At 32.0% G+C, this 20557-nt stretch overlaps 1 protein-coding gene across 1 annotated transcript; it reads left to right on the top strand.

Moving 5' to 3' along the window:
* The first annotated feature begins 11420 nt into the window (after positions 1 to 11420).
* On the top strand, positions 11421 to 20193 carry LOC117155894 (UDP-glycosyltransferase UGT5). Its single transcript, XM_033332377.2, has 4 exons — positions 11421 to 12203; positions 12941 to 13371; positions 17576 to 17795; positions 19843 to 20193. The coding sequence occupies exons 1-4, from the start codon at positions 11584 to 11586 to the stop codon at positions 20123 to 20125; spliced, it is 1554 nt and encodes a 517-aa protein (XP_033188268.2). The 5' UTR covers positions 11421 to 11583; the 3' UTR covers positions 20126 to 20193.
* Positions 20194 to 20557: the final 364 nt, after the last annotated feature.

Below are 20557 nucleotides of genomic sequence, written 5' to 3'. Positions count from 1 at the left end.
GCCTTTTCCTCTCAAGCCCTTTTGCAATTCTCCATGACGGCGTGTAACGAGCAACCGACGAAACTCTAACGAGCCCTGCCCATGACTCGCGTTTCATCGCAAATAGTCCTGCATAGCCACCGTCTCCCACTGTCGTCCACCTCCATCCTCCTATCCTACTATTCGAGTTTCCTGGTTAATTTACCACGGAAGGACGACCGTCAGCTCTCCGTGCGGTTAACACGGATCTCGTTGACCCGTGATTTTTCTCGGATAAGGTCACTCGATTGCGCGTTAGCGGTCGAGATTTGTCTGCGGTGATCGTACTTGATCGCTGACCACCGCTCCTATCTGTAAACGTTCCGTTGGAACGAATAGATTCGACCTTTTTTTTGCAACACTCGCGTGAAACATGAATTTATTCGATATTGACATTTACGAATGGACGATAAAAATAATTTATTTAATATTATTATTTTGTCTTTAATATCATTCTATTGAGTACCATTTTGGAGGAAGTAATATAGTTTATTTGTATATCGTGTTTTTAAAGTTCAACTTACTATTGTTTGAATTTTATCGCGGACGTTTACACTCGCCGCGTACCTTTTGATAATTCGTTACAAGGCAATTATACCAGTTAACGATTAGGTGAAACGCTTGAGATAGATGACATTTTGTTCTTTAGCCGCGAGTTCACCCTTCGTTGAAATCAAAAGTCGTGGTGAGTTAAGATTTCGCTGATTACAGACAGTAAAAATGCGCATTTGATTCCTTTTGTATTCTTTAACAGCGAAGTGCCTTTCTTGTTTTTACTCTGCCATGGAAAGCTTGCTCGGTGACTTTGCCTTTTTCGAACTCTTTTTCCTCGCAACAAACGTCTCGTAATTAATAGCCGTAATAATTGGAGGACGTAGCTGAAGTGGAAGACAAAGGATTCCTTAAGATTCAGTCATTTCATCGGAAGTGATATTTTGCCCAATCTATAGAGCAATTTTATTGAGTTCCCCTTTTATTAACACGTTGCGCGATTAGTTCCAGCTTGAATTTAATTTTATTTGACACGTCGAATTGTTTGAGGCACGTTGATATATTAAATATTGAAATCCTTTCCCGTAAAGAAATTTTTCCCTTTATATCTAATCGTAAAAATGTTCAAATAGTATTCTTGCCAAATGAATGCTATTATATGAAATGAATTGTATGAAACATGTAACGACATTTCTGGTGTAGTGAATATAAAATATAATAAATTGAGATATTCAATTTTTAATACTAGTTATACTTCTCCAAAACTTCGTCGATCTGTTAGCTTTGAGTTTAACAGGATCTTTCCATTCTGAAATATGTCATATTAAAAATTAAAAAGTAAAAAATTACGTACTTATTAGATTTTTCTTCTAAGTTTCTTTGTTTAGGTATTATTGTTTTAATTGTGTAAAAATATGAATTTGTATTTTTTCCTTCCGTTCAATCTCTTACTAATAAATCAAATTTACAAACATGTTAAAAATTCACTGCGTTGAGAAGCTAACATTAAAATAAAATTCTAAGGAATAACTGTTAGAATTAGTTTATAATTTCCTTGAAGTAAGTTTGGCGGTGGAAACTTTTTGATGCCACTGGAAAACAAGAAATTTCTGATAAAATTCAATCTTGTAAATAATTTACAGAAATTAAAGTAACGATGTTTCATGAGTATTCGGCAAACAAGAGGGGAAGTTCATTGGAGCATGTCATAAGAGAAGTTTAGTCAAAGAACGTTACTCTTGCAACGTTCTATATAATATCGGAAGAAAGTTGAGTTCGTATAGCTGGAGAAACTATTATAATATCGAATGAAAGCGAACGAATGCAGAGGTTTTTTTGTCAGAAATTTCACCTGGTAGCTAGATAAAAAGGATATACACTGTTACATACCGATATATACTGTTTCTTACCCTTTCGACTTTTTAGAATTTTGTTAAGTAAATCTACCACAGGAAACATTTCCAGTGTCGTCGGAAAGTAATTAATGTTAAGAACAAAAGGATTCGAGAATGGCATTCGCTAAAGTAAAAAAAACGAGAGGGAAGGAAAGGAAAGGTCTTTGAAACTATGACATTTTCATTTAAGTATGCTGTTGTAAAAAGGAATTCGTTTATTCTTAAGCAAAATAAATGTAGTTTCTGATCGTGATGTTGAATATTTTTGTCCTATATTTAAGAAAGAAAATTTGTAATGTAACATTTTGTCGTGCTTCTTATAAAATGTTGTAAATTATTCTTTTCAAATACTTTGATCTTATAACTGTACATTTCTATATGTTTGTTAAAGAACTCTCATAACTGTACACCGTCGTATCTTCTTTAATTTTACTACAACCTTCGAATCATTTTCGTCACAACCAGATTTCTCTGTAATTAAAGAATTTCTCATTATACGATTCTAATTCATTTTTGAAAATAAAGGTAATGGAGCCGTGAGATTAACTCAATAACATCGATTATATACAAGGATGAGTCAATGCGAGAAATACGAACGCGTGAAAAAAATCCATCCCATTACTAGCGTAAATTATCAGCTAGCCACTACTTTACAAAATACAGATAGCACATCCCCAATTTCTGAATTCTTCATTCAAGAAGTTTGCATGAGATTTCGCGTAATAATTCTGAGGTTGCTATACTTCGTCATCTGTACTGTCATCTTTCCAGTTATATCTTTTTCATATGGCCAAACGCATGGATATCACATGGTGAGTTTCGGAGTATGTATAAAGTTGATGTTCTTATTCTTGCCTCTGAAGTTTACGCAATAACTTCTGTGTCACAGCTGCAGAATCTGGCCGAGCAGCGTCATGGAGAAAGATCACTTTTCCATTGGGTTTTCCAAGTCGTTTCTTATTTATGGCTGTTCGTACACGTCTTATCGTTTTACAATAATCAAAAGTGATGATTTGTCCGAATTAACCGTGGCATCTTCGAGAGTCGTTAGAATTATCGGTAATTTTTTCACTTAATAACTTCTTCAAATAATTCGCATTATTTAATCATTGATTGATACTTTGTGGCATTTTACCCATATAACGTACAGGCACTGATTGTTTATGAATTTTACTAACGATTGTAATTTTTGTCCATAAAGATTCATTGGAAGCACGCATTTCAATGTCGCGTGCATTTTTGTACATTTTTTATAACGAATTTCATGTTTATTTTCATAAGCGAATTTTTCATTTTAACTCAAGTGGTATCTCTGATCTGCCGCGATATTCCCTTCATATTTTGTGTAATAACTTCCTTGTGGCATTGCTTATGCAACAGTTATTCCAAAACAACGAATCTTGTGTAATATAATGGAATATATTATTATAAAATTATTATTACATGTTCATATATAACAGTATTTGAAATTTAAATACAGAGGTAGATAACATATTCCCAGATTTGTCTCAAACTATATAACATAATAGTAATCATGATAGTCGAATTGCATAACAAAGCTAATGTTTCAAAATGTTTAGTACAATACATATAATATATCATACAAGTGCCTACAAGTGTTGGATACTTTCATGAGACTGTGTATGTGTATAATGTGTACATGCAAAGCCGTGCAATTTTTCCAACTTGTGAATCACAAAATCGAAAATCTTTCGTTCTTTACAATCCAGTATATGATTGCTACAGAAAACTATCCTTTTCTCGAATTATCGCGCCATAAAAATAATACACCGTACCATTTACCTTTAAATTTCCTGTATGCACCGGTTACGCAAATGTTGCGGTAATGCGAGTTTTCATGCTCGCTTTTTCTAACCGCGGAAGTACGCGAACGAAACAATAATTTTTAGTATATAGGTCTGGCTTCGTATTTAGCGCATCGTTATTATTTCCATTCATACGACTGAATATCAGTGGAAATCTTTCTTTCGTGAATTTCATATTTCAACTTTATATTATAGCTTTCATTATAGCATTTTTAAAATGCTTTCGTCAGAATGACGAGCATACTGTAAACACTTTTTCCTATTTTGGATCATTTCTTAAAAGTATCTTACGATCACGATTTTGATATAGATTTATCTGTTTCGTTACATTTGCCGATACAAAGAAATATATCAACTCAAAGTTATTTAATATCGTGGTTCGTAATTTCAACATTTTCTTCGAGTTACTTTTTTGAAATGATTTTAAGGCTACTTTTGCCAAGTTTTCTAGATCATGGAGTATTTTTTAGTTTTATCATCGTATTCTTGTGATCCTGATAAAGAATAAGAATTAGTCAACGATATTCTTCAAAGACTGTGAGCCTTCAAATGATCTAGAATGGAAAAAATTAAGATAGTTTTGTTGTGATAGATTCATATGCCATGTTGGCAAGATTCTTTCTTTTCTAACATATTTTACAGGATTGTTTCTTTTCTAACATAAAATGTAATATTCATCATGATAATTGTTGTCGTGTTTATTTCTATCGTATCCCATAGTTTTACTGGTGAGAAACAGAGTGAATTCTCTTATCTGAATTTCAATTGCCTGGCTATGGCAAACTGTGTGAAAGATAGCTTTACTTTCTCTTTATCAGGTTTGTACTAACTTATCTTGAGAACTTTTACGAGGCCATTATAATCTAATTGCATTGTACCAAAAACAGATTTCCACTTTATATATTTCACAGTGTTTGACATACTTATGTGTTTTAAACTTGTTTAAAGCGTGTCCTAGCTTAAATAAATGAAGACAAATATTAAATGACAAATGAATGACAAGTGAAGAACGACACATATATGCGATTTTCTGTATATTGTATGATATAGTTAAATATAATCCACCCTAATAATCTATTTATTAATAATCTATTATTTCTCATATTTTATATTCATTTTACAACTTAGGAAAAAGATATGTCCGTATTACGTCTCGTTCATAACAAATATCTTTCTTAACATGCAATATATCTTTCTGAAATATATTGTTACATATAAAAATTTTTTAGATAACAGATATAACGTGGGATTTCTTAAACAGTCAATAAACGTATCATCGTTATAAGTTACGAATAACACACTAATCTTTTTTTTAATTCGTGTAATTTAATAATTTTTGAAACGTTACAAGGGTAATGTAATATGCTCTGTTAAAAGGAAATATTATTTAGCGCAATATTTTTTGACTAAATCTTACCGCATTCTTCATCATCTTGGTCGTTTTTTCCTGAGTTTGCTTTTGACGAAAGCATTATATTCTGTAGCATTCTTCGCAGTACTTTCTGAAATTTTTTCCCCTCGGGCCTGAGACACCTCGGAGATTTGCACGTGGCTGTTTTATGGATATAGATGCACTTTGGTTCCTTCGACTACTATTTTAAAATTGAAAAATGTTACCTCTGTCTACCAGGAATGTATTATTCTAGTGGAAATTGAGGGCGATTTTGTACAACGTGGCAATATTTTCAAAATTTATACGCAAAATCGAGGCAATTTATACACGATGTTTTGACAATTCTGAGAAATAATTTTGATTTTACAAATCATTTGGAAATGTTGATTTCACTTCTCTTTGCCGAATATTCATATTCGTCAATATATTCAATATCGGTGGAAAAGATTAATTGTAATTGAAGTGAAACAAAAGAATGGGGCGATGATCGTATCAGGAAATATATTCTGGCAAAAACGCATTCTTTTAAAAAGATTGTTGGACATCTCTAATTGAGAATATATTGAACATTTCCAGGATAGACACTTAAAATACATCGTTTATTTCTTCGTTTCAGGGTTTTTTTTTGTAAAAATAATGAGTAATCAAAGAATATAAGCATTTTTCAATTTTCTTGCCTAACGTACTCTTGTAAAACATGTTGTGTACATATACATTATATAGGCGTATACACGTTTATAACTATTATCGACGATAATTTGGACCCTAGATACTTGCTTTGTATCATCAAAAATAATTAATTGCACGAATTAGTGCATATAGAACTTTGATACAGTATTCTATTAGCTATAAAGTTTATCATTACATTATCACAGAAGCACTTATAATAAAATTAAGAAGCATTAGTAAGAAAATTTGTAGATAAGACTTGTAAATACAAACTTGTTTTAAACGTTAGTTTATTTCATTAAATCCGCAAAAACAATTAATTGGAGGATTTATTTATCCTATTTGTATTCCTTTTAGTTTATATATAAATTTTAAGCCAGGAAATATTTTCGGGCTGCAACAAATTTTCTTACGATTATATAAAGACAACCAAATTACTACTAATATTACAACTTGAATTAAGTGTAGAAATGAATAAATTTAATTAAATATCACAATACTAAACCATTCGAAATTAAACACACCACGTTCTATTACTTACTTTATCCTCTTGTTTGTGATTTCTTCGTTTTAAGCAGGATTTAAGTTTTCAGATCCTTCGGGTTACCTCATTCAGCGAGGAAAAAAGGAATTTGTAATCATTGTGAGCCACGCAAAACGTGTACGAGCGTAATAAAGCATTAAACGGCCGCGCAATGCAGCTGGTCAAAAATCAATGACAAAAGAGCAATGCATAGCAGTTACTGGCAAAGGCAGCGAAACGAAGGTAAGATGCGGCGACAAGGGAAGATGACGATAAAGCTTTTCTTATCTGAATTTCAAGCGCTAGCCTGTAAGAAGAATGTTATGCCCCTTGTCTTCCCGGGTTCTCGCACCACCCGTTGCAGCAAAGTTTCACGATATCGTCGACGACTAATTAAAGTACGGAATAAGAGGGAGCAATTACCAGGGCGGTTCCATTTAATTTCGTGGGCTGATTTAAGACGCGGCCAACGAACGAAGTGGATCGTGTGACCCTTTATATGCACCATCGTTCGTAAGTATGGATAATAATATGTGCACTGTAGGAAATGCTTAAGATTATATATCTACACAAACACACTCTCTCTCCTTCCCTTTTTCTCGATTTTTTATTTGTGATGGAAATTGTACAATCAATATTGTAAACGTGAATGCAAAATTTCTTCTTTTTCTGATTTGGGTCCATAGTTAAAACCGAGTATATGCACTATAGGATATTGTCCTTGATTGAGAGTATCGACGATAATATTGAAAATCATCAAATTCTTCGGATTCACAATAGGTATAGCTGTCATATATTTATCCACTTTATCATGTGTTGTGTACACAATTTTCATTTTGGTGACTTATACCATATTTCTGATATAACGATGATGTAATGTGTTTCTTGTTTGCGTTTAAATTTAGCAGAGCATTGAATGCCAGTTACGGTAAAACGTAAGGAATTAACAGTTCAAGAACCTTCTTAAATCATAACTTTGAATATTTAATAAAGATATTAATTTTCTGGACGAATTTCAACAGGTATCCAAATAGTACATAGTTATGGGCGATAGTGTAGCTTTTGCGGAATTGCGTATGTATGTATCAGCGGTCGTAGCTTCTGCTAGAACTTTCGTCCCCGTTTTTATGAATATTGCTCTAGTATAATGTAATTTAGTCGTTATTGGATAATCCTTCGTCTCATTTCTCGAATGAATTTTCAGGAGAAACTTTATTGACGTATAGTTAAATATTTTAAGATCTTCGATAATCGGTTACAGTCTGTAAAATTTAAATAAATCTTTCCCTGATTTTGCGGGCGATTTATTTTTATGGACCTTGCATTGAAAAGGTTAATGACTCTTTTATGGCTACACTGAACATCATCTACTAAATTTTATCTTTTTCAGTATTGCATCTCGTCTGGTAACGAGATGTTCTTTTTGCATTTTTTTCTGGTGCTTGATTAATTCTAGTACCACTCAGTTTTGACGCGTATAAAATAATTCATTTTCTTTTCGTTAGTAATATTTCGTTGATAATGAGAACCACCTATTTAATTGTTTCATTCATTTCTACATTTCTCATTTTTAGAAGATACATATTTAGAGTTTTTCATATTGTATTGATAACGAGAAACTTCTTTACAGTTGGTTGTTTTATTTTTGAACGATGTATATTCGACGAAACATCTTATATTTCCATTTCATTGTTAATCATGTTGTCATTTAAATAAATTATTATTTCATTCTATAAAGTTTTACTTACTTTCATACCAAATTGTAGTAGGTCTATAAATATCGTTCATGTTTTTTAAACTGTTTTAGATGATATTAAATATCAAGAAAATAGTAATAACATTTTGTGTTTTTCCTTTTTATCCTGATCTTGATACAACAAGAAAGAAGTTGTTATATAAAATAATTTAGAAAAAGAACTTTATGCAATGAATGTGGGAAGAAACTTTGACGCAGCTCTTTTTTGACTGCTCGTTTTTACAAACTTTGCTGCTAAGACAGTGCACGTTCCGAGGATAGTTGTATTCCAGGTTTTGGAACTGGCGGTTGCTGGAAGACACTGATATTTTTCTTCCTTTAAAGTACAAAGATAACATCGTAGCCAGCCAGAGATGGAAGAATTTTCTTCTGAACTAAGGTTTGCAGTTTTTACGAGCTCTGTGATATTAATAGTTTTATGATAACAGTAAATTTAACGAAATATTTTATAATTAGATTGTGGATATTCATACAAATTTATGGAAAATTTTAAGATACAGTACAATGTAAATTCAAAGGAAAGAATTCATTACAGATTTAATGGACGAAAGAAATCGCTATTTAAATTCCATTCATTTAATTAGGTTTACAAAATACCTGCATACAAATCCACATTCTATTTATAATTATAGTTTTTAATTCTTATGAAAAATTCTTGGCTGGTTTTCTAAGTTTCAATAGTTTCTTATTTCTCGATAAACTCAATTAATTCCTCGTGCTTAAATTATTAAGACCTGTAAGAAATTGAAACAACAGAATATTTTACTATTAGATCTTTTCACAGATTACGTTTCAATCCGAATATCATTCTCAGTAATCAAGAACTTCGTGTATTTTAATTATTTCTTGCTACTGAATTTTCAATTTCTGAATTAGATAGAATTTACAAACAATACAACTGAATTTCCAAGTAGTAGTTCGCATTGAAGTGATTTCGAAGCTTGCAGGAAGACAAAGACAAGGATACTCAGGACTGATTCAACTATGCTGACGTCATTTGAAGTGCAATGTCATTTTGCAGAGAATAGAATTGTTACGTGCCTCTCCTTTAACCACATTCTGGTTGCTTAGAAACATATTCAACATTCTGTTACGATCCAACATTGAAATTATCGACCTGTAATGCGTAATTGAATATGTCATAATTGTATAGATAGTTATATAATTAAAATGGTGTGACGAAAATAAATAAGTATATATGTATAGATATATTTCGTCAGTATACAACATACAGCTATAGCAGAAATTGGCTCGGATGAATATTATTTGGTTCGAAGAAGGTCACTTATTATCGTCAATATGCTATTCAATTTTTGCCCTTGTATTACATTTTTCGAAATTCCAGAGGACATCTTTGATTCTTTAAATGGGAATGCAAATTTTGTGCTTTGGAAATTCAAATATTTGCAGTATAGAATGAAGATATTACGCCAGATACATAGATCTTTGACTGATATGGTATGCAACATATGTGGAAATTTGTATCGATAGATTCAATGTATGCAATTACACGCTTAGATGATCTTCACGCAATATAAGCACGTAAGTAGATGGTTTTATAAAATTTGATAAATGGTCTATTATCACGCAACGTATGAACATTTCCACTAAAAATATGTACCTAAAATAATAATTACTTTTGATTGCGACATAATGAAATTGGAGTTCTATTTACATAACGATAATGATGTAATTATTATTACCTTGTTGATCGAAGCTTCAGTGATACAAATGTAAATTGTTTCTTTTAACAACTTATATCAACACCAATTAAACTATATCAACAAATCCGAAATAATACTAATGAATATACATATATATATAGAGAGATGTTTGTCACATCTTTTGTTTAAATTTCAGTTGTTAAATGTTAATCTCAGGAATTGTGCTGTACCATTCATTTTACATGGTTTAGTATAATTTTTCGTTCTACTTTACACTTCATGTTTTAGAAGACATATATTATATGTATATTGTACTCTTACAAATTGTGTAGAACTTTTTATATGTTTTAAACGTGCGAAAATCATCACGCTTAATCCCAAATAGCAACGCTAATTTAATTAATCTAGTCCATTGACACAACCGCAACGCAAAGTCATTCAGAATCCACCGAAGAAATTCTCCGATCAATATTGCATTCGACGATTTACAATTGGCATATTTTTCAATCGAATTGAGTGCGAGAATGGACGGCACAAAAGGTGGATTCTTTTCTACCCCGCTTTCCTTCCAATTCCCTCCTTTTCAATCCCTAGACCGTACTATTCTTATTCCCCGGCGCATTTCTTAATAATGAACCACTTTAATCCTGCTCACGAGGAAATATCCGATGGTTGTATTTCTAGTTTTTCCCTCGTCGGTGAAACGAAACAATTAATCAGTGATTAAATAGATAATTCACAAAATAATATACACATAATTTCTAAAACTTTTAAACGAGAAAAATCATAAATTTTTCATTTATTTATTTTTCTACGATGTTTCTAAACGAAATTTAGAAATAGGTATTAAAATCTAAGCTCTCGGGGCCAAAACTGAAGAGGAAATAATTTTTGCTGCGAATGAGAAGCGATGCTGAGAATACACTTGAAGACTGAAATGCATGGCGCCATATGTAAATATTGGCTCTATAGCACGTAGCAAGAATGTGTGTTGTGTGTGTGTGAATTCTTTAAAAGTGTGGCATGGTTGGCTTAGAGAAAGTTTCTCGATAGTTATAAGCAAATTGTTGAGAGGAATGTTCGACAGTTGTCAGTGAGTCCTTGTAAAGTAGTTAGGAAGTTGTGAATCGGTGTTATCGGTGAATCGGCAATTGTTAATCATATTTATATGGAAATACTTAGATATCTTTATTTATTCATCTAATGTCGATTCCGTATTAACAAATATGTTCTATTTGTGCTAAATCTTTTGTCAGAAAATTTCACAGGCAAATAAAAATACATATTAAATGTCTAGGATTAATTAAGGTGAAATGAAATTAAACTGAATAACAAATTTTTTAATTATTTCTCTCTAATATGCAGATATATCAATATATCAAGTGTTTCTAATCTTTTTTCCTATACATCCTATTATTATGGAATTATGGAAATTTAATTAAAATATTTTTTACGCAAGATTGTCCAAAGAAAAAATTCGTAACAGTAAACATGTAAACAACTTTCTAGAGCAAAATTCAACAAACATTTGATAGTCCTGTGTCTTCGTAGAAATCTTACGCATATACAAATTTGTATCATGTCAACGATAAAAAGATAATAAATGTGCGTAGATATGGAAACAACCTTGACTAACTACACTGCCACAGTTTATTTCATATCGACACCGCCACTTATCGGTTCGTCATTACTGTTTCTTGACCATTCCATTCGTATCGTTCGAACTTCTATCCTCACAGTGACTGTATTGCAATGTTCAACCTTATCCCCATGTATAGTTTTTGAGAATAATTTCTTTCTTCTTGTACATAAAAGTCAAACTTCTCTCTCTATTCATTCGCCGTTATAATGAATTTCCAGTTTCTACTATCAGTGATTAGTTGTGTAATATTCAGTGTTAATGGTGCAAGAATCTTGGTGTTATTTCCGCATCAAGCAAAAAGTCACTACATCGTGTTCGAGCCATTGTTGAAGAAACTTGCTGAAAATGGTCATCAGGTGGTGTCAGTGAACTTTTTCCCTCAGAAAACGCCTTTGCCTAATTTTACAGATATTGATATAAGTTCGAGTCTACCAAGTTTGGTTGGCACCAAGACAGTGTCAAACTCTTTTAAAACATTTAAATGGGAAGTACTTAGGGGAGTGCTTAGTCATGGTGCACCATCATGCGATCCTGTGCTCAATCATCCGGCGTTGAAGAAGCTTCTGCGATCGAAAGAAAAGTTTGACGTTTGCATCATCGAGCTCTTTGCCACTGATTGTTTTCTTGGTATCGTTCATACTTTGAACATACCGCTTGCAGTTGGAGCTACCAGTAGCGCCATTCTACCATGGACGAACGAGATTATGAGGAATCCTGAAATCCCTAGCTATATCCCGAACTGGATGAACGGTTTAACGGATCAGATGAATTTCTTTGAGAGATCCATTAACTTTGTGGATTTTCTAGTCACCAAATCTGCATACAGGTGAAGCGAATTAATACTACTGTATCGTGTTTACCATTGTAGAATCGTTGTAAAATATTATACAAATTCATTTGCACCTACAAATTTCCCATAAATATATAGAAATCAGCAGTTGAATTATGTTAAACTAGATGATTATGTTCAGAGATGATACGTAGTATTGAATTAAGTGAAATGAGACATTTATAAGCTTCGTTTGTTTTCAAGAATTTAACATAAGTATAATTTTGTATACACACTGATGGCAAAATGATTTTTGTTAAAATAAAGCGTTAAAAAGTTTCACTGCGGAATTGGTGCGTTGATTAATTAATTTTTATGCCATGATTGGTAACAAGTATTTTATTGTTGCTTCACATATTGTGAAGTAAATATATTATGATAAGTTATAACTACTTAAATCAGAATGCCTATTTTATAAGATGTAACACAAACTTGTATACATGGTCGTCTTCCAATGGATGATCTTCTTTCAATGAAACATAGTATTTTGTACATTTGTTTTTACGAATTCTCTGTAATATTGCAATCGTAGTTTTATTTATGCAATAAGTAATTATTCAGACGGAGTAAAGGGTAACAAGCTTCATAAATCTTCTAATCGAAGTAGCCAATGCTGTTCGTGTCAGAACGTTAAACAAAGTACTTCCAGATTTTCTAATTTAATTCCTTATCCGAGTATCTACTTCACGTGGAATCCGCCGTGTCAATACTCGACACTTCCAATTCTGTTACAGATACTTATCAGATAAGCCAGGTCACGAAATTGCCAAAAGACATTTCGGTGACGATCTGCCCGACTTTGACACTCTAAGATCGAAAATATCATTGGTATTAACAAACGGACATGCAGCAGTTAGCACTCCGCGAGCCTTGGCGCCAGGATTCAAGGAACTGGGTGGTATTCACATACTGTCATCAAATCCACCATCGTTGCCGGGAGATCTTCAGAATTTTCTTGACTCGCACAGCAAAAACGGTGTTATTTACTTTAGTCTAGGATCGCAAATAGACTCGTCCACCATGTCGGAGCAGGCGTTAGCAGCTTTTTACAGAGCATTCGAGCAAGTACCGCAGCAAATACTATGGAAGTGCACCGGAGGGAAAATGCCCACGCTGCCCAAGAACGTTAAGTGCATCGAATGGGCGCCCCAGCTCTCCATATTGTGTACGTATATATTCTTCTTTACTAGTACCGGAAAGTTTAAGCATCGAGAGAATATTATCCTATGGTGGCCATAAAAAACCTGCGAATGCTTTTATGCGTGGTTTTTGCTGCTTTCCGTGTCGAAGGTTCCGTAACTTTCTCGTGTTCTCGGCTCGGGTTTTCGATCTGTACATTTATGAGCAAAATGTTGATCGACTGAACAGAGGTATGTTATGTTGGAAGAAAATAGTATGTAGAAAGAAGTACGTTATGGTGGAGTAAAAGTATATAGTAAAATTCTGAACGACGAACATGTTCTAGTAATATTTATGCTATGTACTCATTTTAATATTAGTCTAGTCAGTACCTTTAATGATACTTAAATAAGCGATAGACGGCGTGAAAATACAAACTGTAGCAGTTAATTGTAACGCAAGAAAGATCTGATTACATAATTCTTTTTGTGAAAAGATAAGTTTAGTAAGAGTAAATCTAGTCGCTAGAAAGCTAGGAATAAAGTTTCTACGAAGGGTCGTTAGAACAAAAACGATTTAAAATATTTGTTGGATGCACCGATCAAAGATACATAAATTTCATTTGTGCGTAAATTTGCAGCCTAGAAGTATCGCATCACGTTTTCTGCATATAACTACATATAGTGACGTATGAAATATTTTTCCTAAAATAGAAAGAGAAAAGGGAATATAAATCAAAGAAAGAGGAAAGATTGAATGTAAATTAATGGAAGTAATTATTTCTTTAGTAATTATTAACGTTTATTCTACTGACAAAAAATCTATTATCTTAAAGAAAGGAGACGTATTGGCGTAGAAGCTGACCAAATTATCATTACCTTTTCATTAAATATATAGAAGATAGTATTAGAATAGTAATGTAGAATATATTGCTTAATATAAGATATCGTGTTTATCATTCTCTTATAGTTTACATTTATTATCATTAATTAATAATAATAATAAGTAATAATAGTCATTAATCAATAGGATTAGTAATAATAACTTAGAGTAATTCATAATCGTACAATATTTAATGTTCATTTTTACAGTGACATCAAAAAATATATTATTTTTAATATATAACGTGTTTTGTACGAGGAAGTTGAAAGATATAAATAAACATACGTATACTTTTAAGTTTAATAATTTAGGCGCATTGATTTTATATTTTTTGCGCGTTGAATAAGAATACTTTTAAGATTATATTTTTATCGTGAAATTAAATGAAAAAATTTATTTTTGTTTTGCGTATCCTCAGTTACAACGAGTAGTTGAATTTCAAATAATTCAAAGGTTTCGATTTTTCCCTTGACCTCCTGGTTCGTACCAATAATCTGTTTCGCGTATCTGTATTCGTATCAATAGGACAACAGTACATTCTCTCATACAATCGACAACTCCATTTATGATTCCGGATATTGAACCCTGAAATCGAATAAAACTGATTTAAAGTATGCATTAACGTTAAATAATTTATAGATCAATTTGCCCGAATATCGAGCACCTTTTATACACATTATCTACATATACTATCTACGTCCCATTTGTTGCCAATAATCCAGTTTTGTGTAGTCAGATATAATTGTAGTTTATTTTATAATATGATATTCAACGCTATCTATATAGCGTTTAACCTACCTCAAGTTTCTGTACCTCTGTCGTTTTAAATGTCCTAAGGAAACACTAAATAAGATGAATCCCCAAAAGGAAGTACATAGCTGTTACCTTCTAATGGAAAAGTGATATCTTTCAATTTATGCTCGTGAAAATTTTAAACTTGTTTAAGCTTCAGTAAAACATGAAGTATACATAGAAATAGTACAGAAGAATTGGATTTTTTCAATTTATAGATACTTCTAAAAATTGATATCAGTTCGTTATCAGTCAAAAACACGTGTATCTCTACTTGACTAATCTTTAAATGCTCTTTCCTCGATTACTAATTTTCCATTATTTTTGATTCTTTCTGGCTGTCGAAATATTAAAAATGCTACAATACATAAAACCCTGACCTAAATATTCTAAAATACATATGGGATTTATATCGAACCAAAGGTGAAAAGGAAACGTAAAGTAGAAATCAGTTTTATAAAATACTGAAAACAGAATGGTAGAAAATACGATGTGAGTTCGTTGAATTATTCAACAGAATTTTTGAACCGGCGAAAGAGTAGAAAAAAGTCATAAAGCATATAAATTTTGAAAAATTAACGAATACCTTTGAAAGCGACTGCATACTAATTCATGAATTGAATATTTTAGACATCAATAGAGCTGCACTGCTAACTACGTATATGTATTTATTCCTGGAAATAAAATATTTGCATTTAATAAGACATTCATAGTACTGTGTTTAAGCTATAAGTATTTAACTTGTACATTTTTTCTATACTACAAAATGAATAGTAATTTTTTATTTTTCACACAGAACACTTTTTTTGATATTTTTCCAGATTATATTAAAGAAAAAATGCTTTAGAAAAAAGATATGCAAGCGTGCCTTATGCAGAAGTAAATTAATCCTCGAACTTTGAAAAATAAGGTTAAGTGCATCACTATTGTCGAGCAACAAGCCTCAAAAAGCAACTCGAAACTTTCTTTCCTCTGAGATTGCCTGCCGAAAATTAGTTTGTTCAATACGGAAGAAGTGGACCTTTAAAAGGAGAGCAAATCAATGTTTTGAATTGTAGTTACATAGATATATAATGAGCCGCGATTGTGTAATGTTTGCTATTGTTAACAGAAAGATGAAAATTTATAAGAAGTACTCCAATAATATTCCGATCGTACATCAACGAACTAAATGAATATAACATCTAAAGTGAATAGAACATCTAAAGAATATGAAAAATAAGATACATTTCTAGATATATTTTACACCATATAAAACTCATTTCTGATGTACGATAATATGCGAGCCATATAATTTTTCAAATTAACTTCAATTTTACTTTTATTATCGATCATTTTTATATTTCTCTGTGTATCACGTTCCATATTTATTCAATATTTACAATGCTTTTTCTTTTACTAAAATAAATATATACATGATAAAATAACATGTACAATAAATTGCAAAATCTCATTTGATTTAATGAATATGAAAATAGATAATGAAAAACGACCAGAAATATTCGCCACGATTTTCAATTCCCCAAAAACCAGATCTACCTTGTAACACCTTGCTGTCTTTAATTATTATTCGTGAAAAGAGTGTTAAGCTGTGAAAATTTCTAAATCACGTTACTGACAACCGGTACATAATTTCCTTTGGTCGCAGTTCGCTCAGCTATTTTGTTTCGAATAAAATCTGTTTGTATGAGCCATTATTAAAGTTTATCGAGGTAGCGCTGTATTTTAATACCGCGATATCGTATGATTTGACATACGTGTCACGTTCAGAGCGTTATAGAATTCTGTACAATTCACGGGTTTAGTACGTCGTAAATAAAGAGCAAGTTATAGGTCTAGGAGAATAATGTGTGAATTAGGACAGGCTTAAATTTAGGCTAGGTCTAGGTTAAATCTTGGGATGGATCCAAATTTCCACATACGTTACCTGCATGTTCCATTTCGTATGCTGTTAGCAATCAGATCGCTTTGTATGCAAACGATCGCTGTTCAAGTAATTGATTTAGACGCACAAACGAGATTCGAAGCGTTATTGACAAATTTGTTCATTATTCAATTTCTTGGTACATTATTCCCTCAAATCGTTGTCTTGCGATCTCCCGGAGTATTTCAATGAAGCTTCCTTAAAATATTTTTTCATTTCAATTGAAATTTCTTCGGCGTTATGTCTTTTTGTGAATATATGTAGGCATATACACATGTGAAACTATAACTATTCAACTGGAAGAATAATATTTGTTTAATTATGTAATCAATGCCGTCTTTTTGAATAAGTTTTTTATTCTTTTTGTTTCTTCTATTATTCCTAGTTACAACAATCGCTTGGTGTAAATTATTAGCGATGCGAAAGAATGAAGATGTAACTTAAGAATACAGATTACTAAGTAACGTGTATTTATAAAATCGAACTTTTTTGTGCATTATAGCTCCCTAGAATGTGTAAATCATTCCATACAATATGTTCTTATTATTGAACCTAACATTTATTATTTTCACGGGATCGCTTCACGAGAAAAAAAAAAAGAAAAGAAAAAATATCACAAAAGGTTTAACTTTATTGGTTTGAAAATTACCAGGTCACCCGAATGTGCGGCTATTTATTACACACGGCGGATTGCTAGGGGCTCAAGAGGCAGTTTATTGCGGGGTACCGATTCTCGGTATACCCCTGTTTGGAGATCAGCACTTGAACATGGCCTACTTCGTGAAAAAGGGGTTGGCTCTGAAGCTGGATTACCGTCAACTTTCATACGCGCCAGTATCGAACGCTTTGAACGAACTGCTCGTGAACAAGAGGTAATCAGAATCTTCGTTCTTCGTGCAAATGGAAATTTCATAGTTCGGGTAGCGAATCGAAGAATCAAGTGAGAGAAAGAACGTCAAAGAGATTTTCCCGCTAGCTCTACTTCATCAGCTATCTATAGACATAACATATTTTCCTTTATGACTATATGCGCACAATTGAACAAAATTCTACAAACTGTTTAAAAATATTTCAATTAAGTATATTATGGTACTTACGAGATAATCGAAGATATTTATATTTAGCAATACCTTTTACAAAGAAGAGACTTTTAGTAACTCCTTCTTCAATGAAATTTCAAAAATTTCATTTTCCAAGAAACTATACCAAAATTCCAAGAAACACAGATGGCGTATGGTGTTTGGTGCACAGATACTCTTCATCATCTGGAAATTGTAAACATCGGTTAAACGTTCTCGCCCGTACAGATGAGGATAACATCGGAGGAACGTTTCTGCATTACAATTGTATCGGCGGTATGCATTTGGCAGATAGCAATCGCCTCCCGATAAACGGGCCACGCGTACTGAATTTCATCGTCGATTTTCGAATCGATCGTACATTAATTACTGCAAACTCCCCTCGCTGCCTCCCCCATTAATCGCCCGTCCTGCTACAAATCATTGTTAACGATTACAATTACTCCCAAGTGTAAACGTCTTCGTCGGTGAACATCGCAGATCTAAACGGTTTGAAATTTTATCGGCGCAACCGTGAACATTGTCGGTGAATCTATTAAATTTATTAAAAACGGTCTATTAAAATTGTAGCATGAATCTATAGGATTAATTAGCCAAAGTCGAAAACTTGCTTGTTAACTTGAATCGTTGCCGCAATAGGTAATCAAGTACAATAATGAAGTTAGTGTACTAGATTACATACGATACGTGTTTTAGCCGTGTACGAGATATTTTAAACTGGAAGAACATTGGAAATTGTTCGGTGCAAATCGAGGATAACAATGTTCCAGTTGCCAATTTTAATTATACTGAGAACTTTTTAACTATCATGTTGTTTTTTAATTACGCAAATCATTTTTCTGGTACACGAGTCGACAGAGTAAACATTTGTTGACGTATTGAATCGTTTAAGTAGAGTAAACGTTTAATAAATGAGAGACGTCAGTACTGAAAGCTGAATTTGAAAATTATTTAGTTTTCAATTCTTTATTAACATAGCTGCGATCCTCGACATTTGTAAATTTGATGAAAGTTTCCTTTCGTTTCGATCGAGAAAGGGGCTTTAAATGTTTGAAGAAAGTTTTCAGAGTAAACTTGAAATGAGAAACTGCACATTTGAATAATGATTCTTTCACATTTTCTTTAAACGTAAAAAATTTTTATTGGAGAATGAGGAGCTACAAACTTTAAATCGTTGGTCTTAATATTGAACTTAATGGATTATCATAGAGAAAGTGTTATTAAAATATTACATTAGTTTTGAAAAATATATGAGCAGTTAACAAGTGAAATTTACATACGTATATTACACACGTATATAAACAAGATAAAAAATTTGCGGAGAGAATCGCGATAAGAAAATCTGCATCTCATAGCTAAACATAGGGTTTTACGTAGAGCTGCACAGTAAAATAAAAGGCTACGTTAGCAGCTGATGCAGAGAATTTGTATATTGCAAACAATAATATAAAGTGTATTATCTCAAAACCAAGAGTCATACAAATTTAATACATAACAAATCCTTCAATTAATTGCAAAATAATTATCGAACAATTATTGATAAAATATGTGTACGTTCTTTATCATATTATTGAGATACTTAACATTAATTTACATTTTTAATGAAATATGAATGTACTTTCAAATATTTTAGAGAATATATTAAAATTAATGTTTACTGAAGTAACAAATTTAATAAATCCATAATAAATCTATAATAATTAAAATATAATTAATAAAATTATTATGAAATATAATAAGAATCATCTTGCAATTGAATATTTGAAAATGTTATTAATCAATTTTAATATTATGTGGAATATGGGGTGGAAGATACAAATAATTATAATATAATTCACAGCTACACGGATATGGCACGAAAAGCTTCTTCGCAGTTCAAAGATCGGCCAATACCGCCATTGGATGAAGGAGTTTATTGGATAGAATATTTACTTCGTCATGGACCAAATTCTTTAAAAACAGCAGCTGTAGAGTTAACATGGTATCAATATCTATTGTTGGATGTCATATCTACGATGGTAATCTCAATTATATTTACAATTTGGATCGTTTATAAATTATTTAAATTATTATTTTGTCGAAGAAAAATGGTGTCAGTAGACATTAATAAGAAACGATCATAATTATATTGCTATTCTTGAGCAAGATTCTAAGGAATGATTTATTTTTTAAATAAAAATGTTTATTCGAATCATTCGTACAGTTTGTTACATTTGTTACTCATTTTTAATGATAACATAATTGTTCACGCTTTTATATAAAAAGATAAGAATATTTGTTATACTACTTTATATTATAACAACAACGGTGGTGGCGAGAATATCTGGTCGAGTAGGGATCTAACATTGTTGTTCAGGACGCAAATTACAGTTCTTAACACTTTCACGTCGAGGCCGTTTGGCTGGAAACCTACACCTCGTACGGCAGCTTTGTACTAAAAACTTCCGTCGTTCTGTTGGCAACGTACAACTTATACGAGAAATCAACAGTTCATGAAAAATTCTGGAACTTAAATAATGATATAATTCACACGTTAAGAACATGCGGAATATAAT

This window comes from Bombus vancouverensis, chromosome 8 (assembly GCF_051014615.1).
Source record: "Bombus vancouverensis nearcticus chromosome 8, iyBomVanc1_principal, whole genome shotgun sequence".
Classification (NCBI taxonomy): Eukaryota; Metazoa; Arthropoda; class Insecta; order Hymenoptera; family Apidae; genus Bombus; species Bombus vancouverensis.
The sequence above is the reverse complement of the archived record's forward strand: the minus strand, read 5'-3'. Positions and strand labels throughout refer to the sequence as shown.

Bases quoted from the DNA above. Each gene is read 5' to 3' on its own strand.
- LOC117155894 (XM_033332377.2), top strand. From the start codon at position 11,584: ATGAATTTCCAGTTTCTACTATCAGTGATTAGTTGTGTAATATTCAGT. The intron at 13,372-17,575 runs GTACGTATATAT...GAAAATTACCAG, and splicing joins GCCCCAGCTCTCCATATTGT to GTCACCCGAATGTGCGGCTA. The intron at 17,796-19,842 runs GTAATCAGAATC...TATAATTCACAG, and splicing joins GAACTGCTCGTGAACAAGAG to CTACACGGATATGGCACGAA.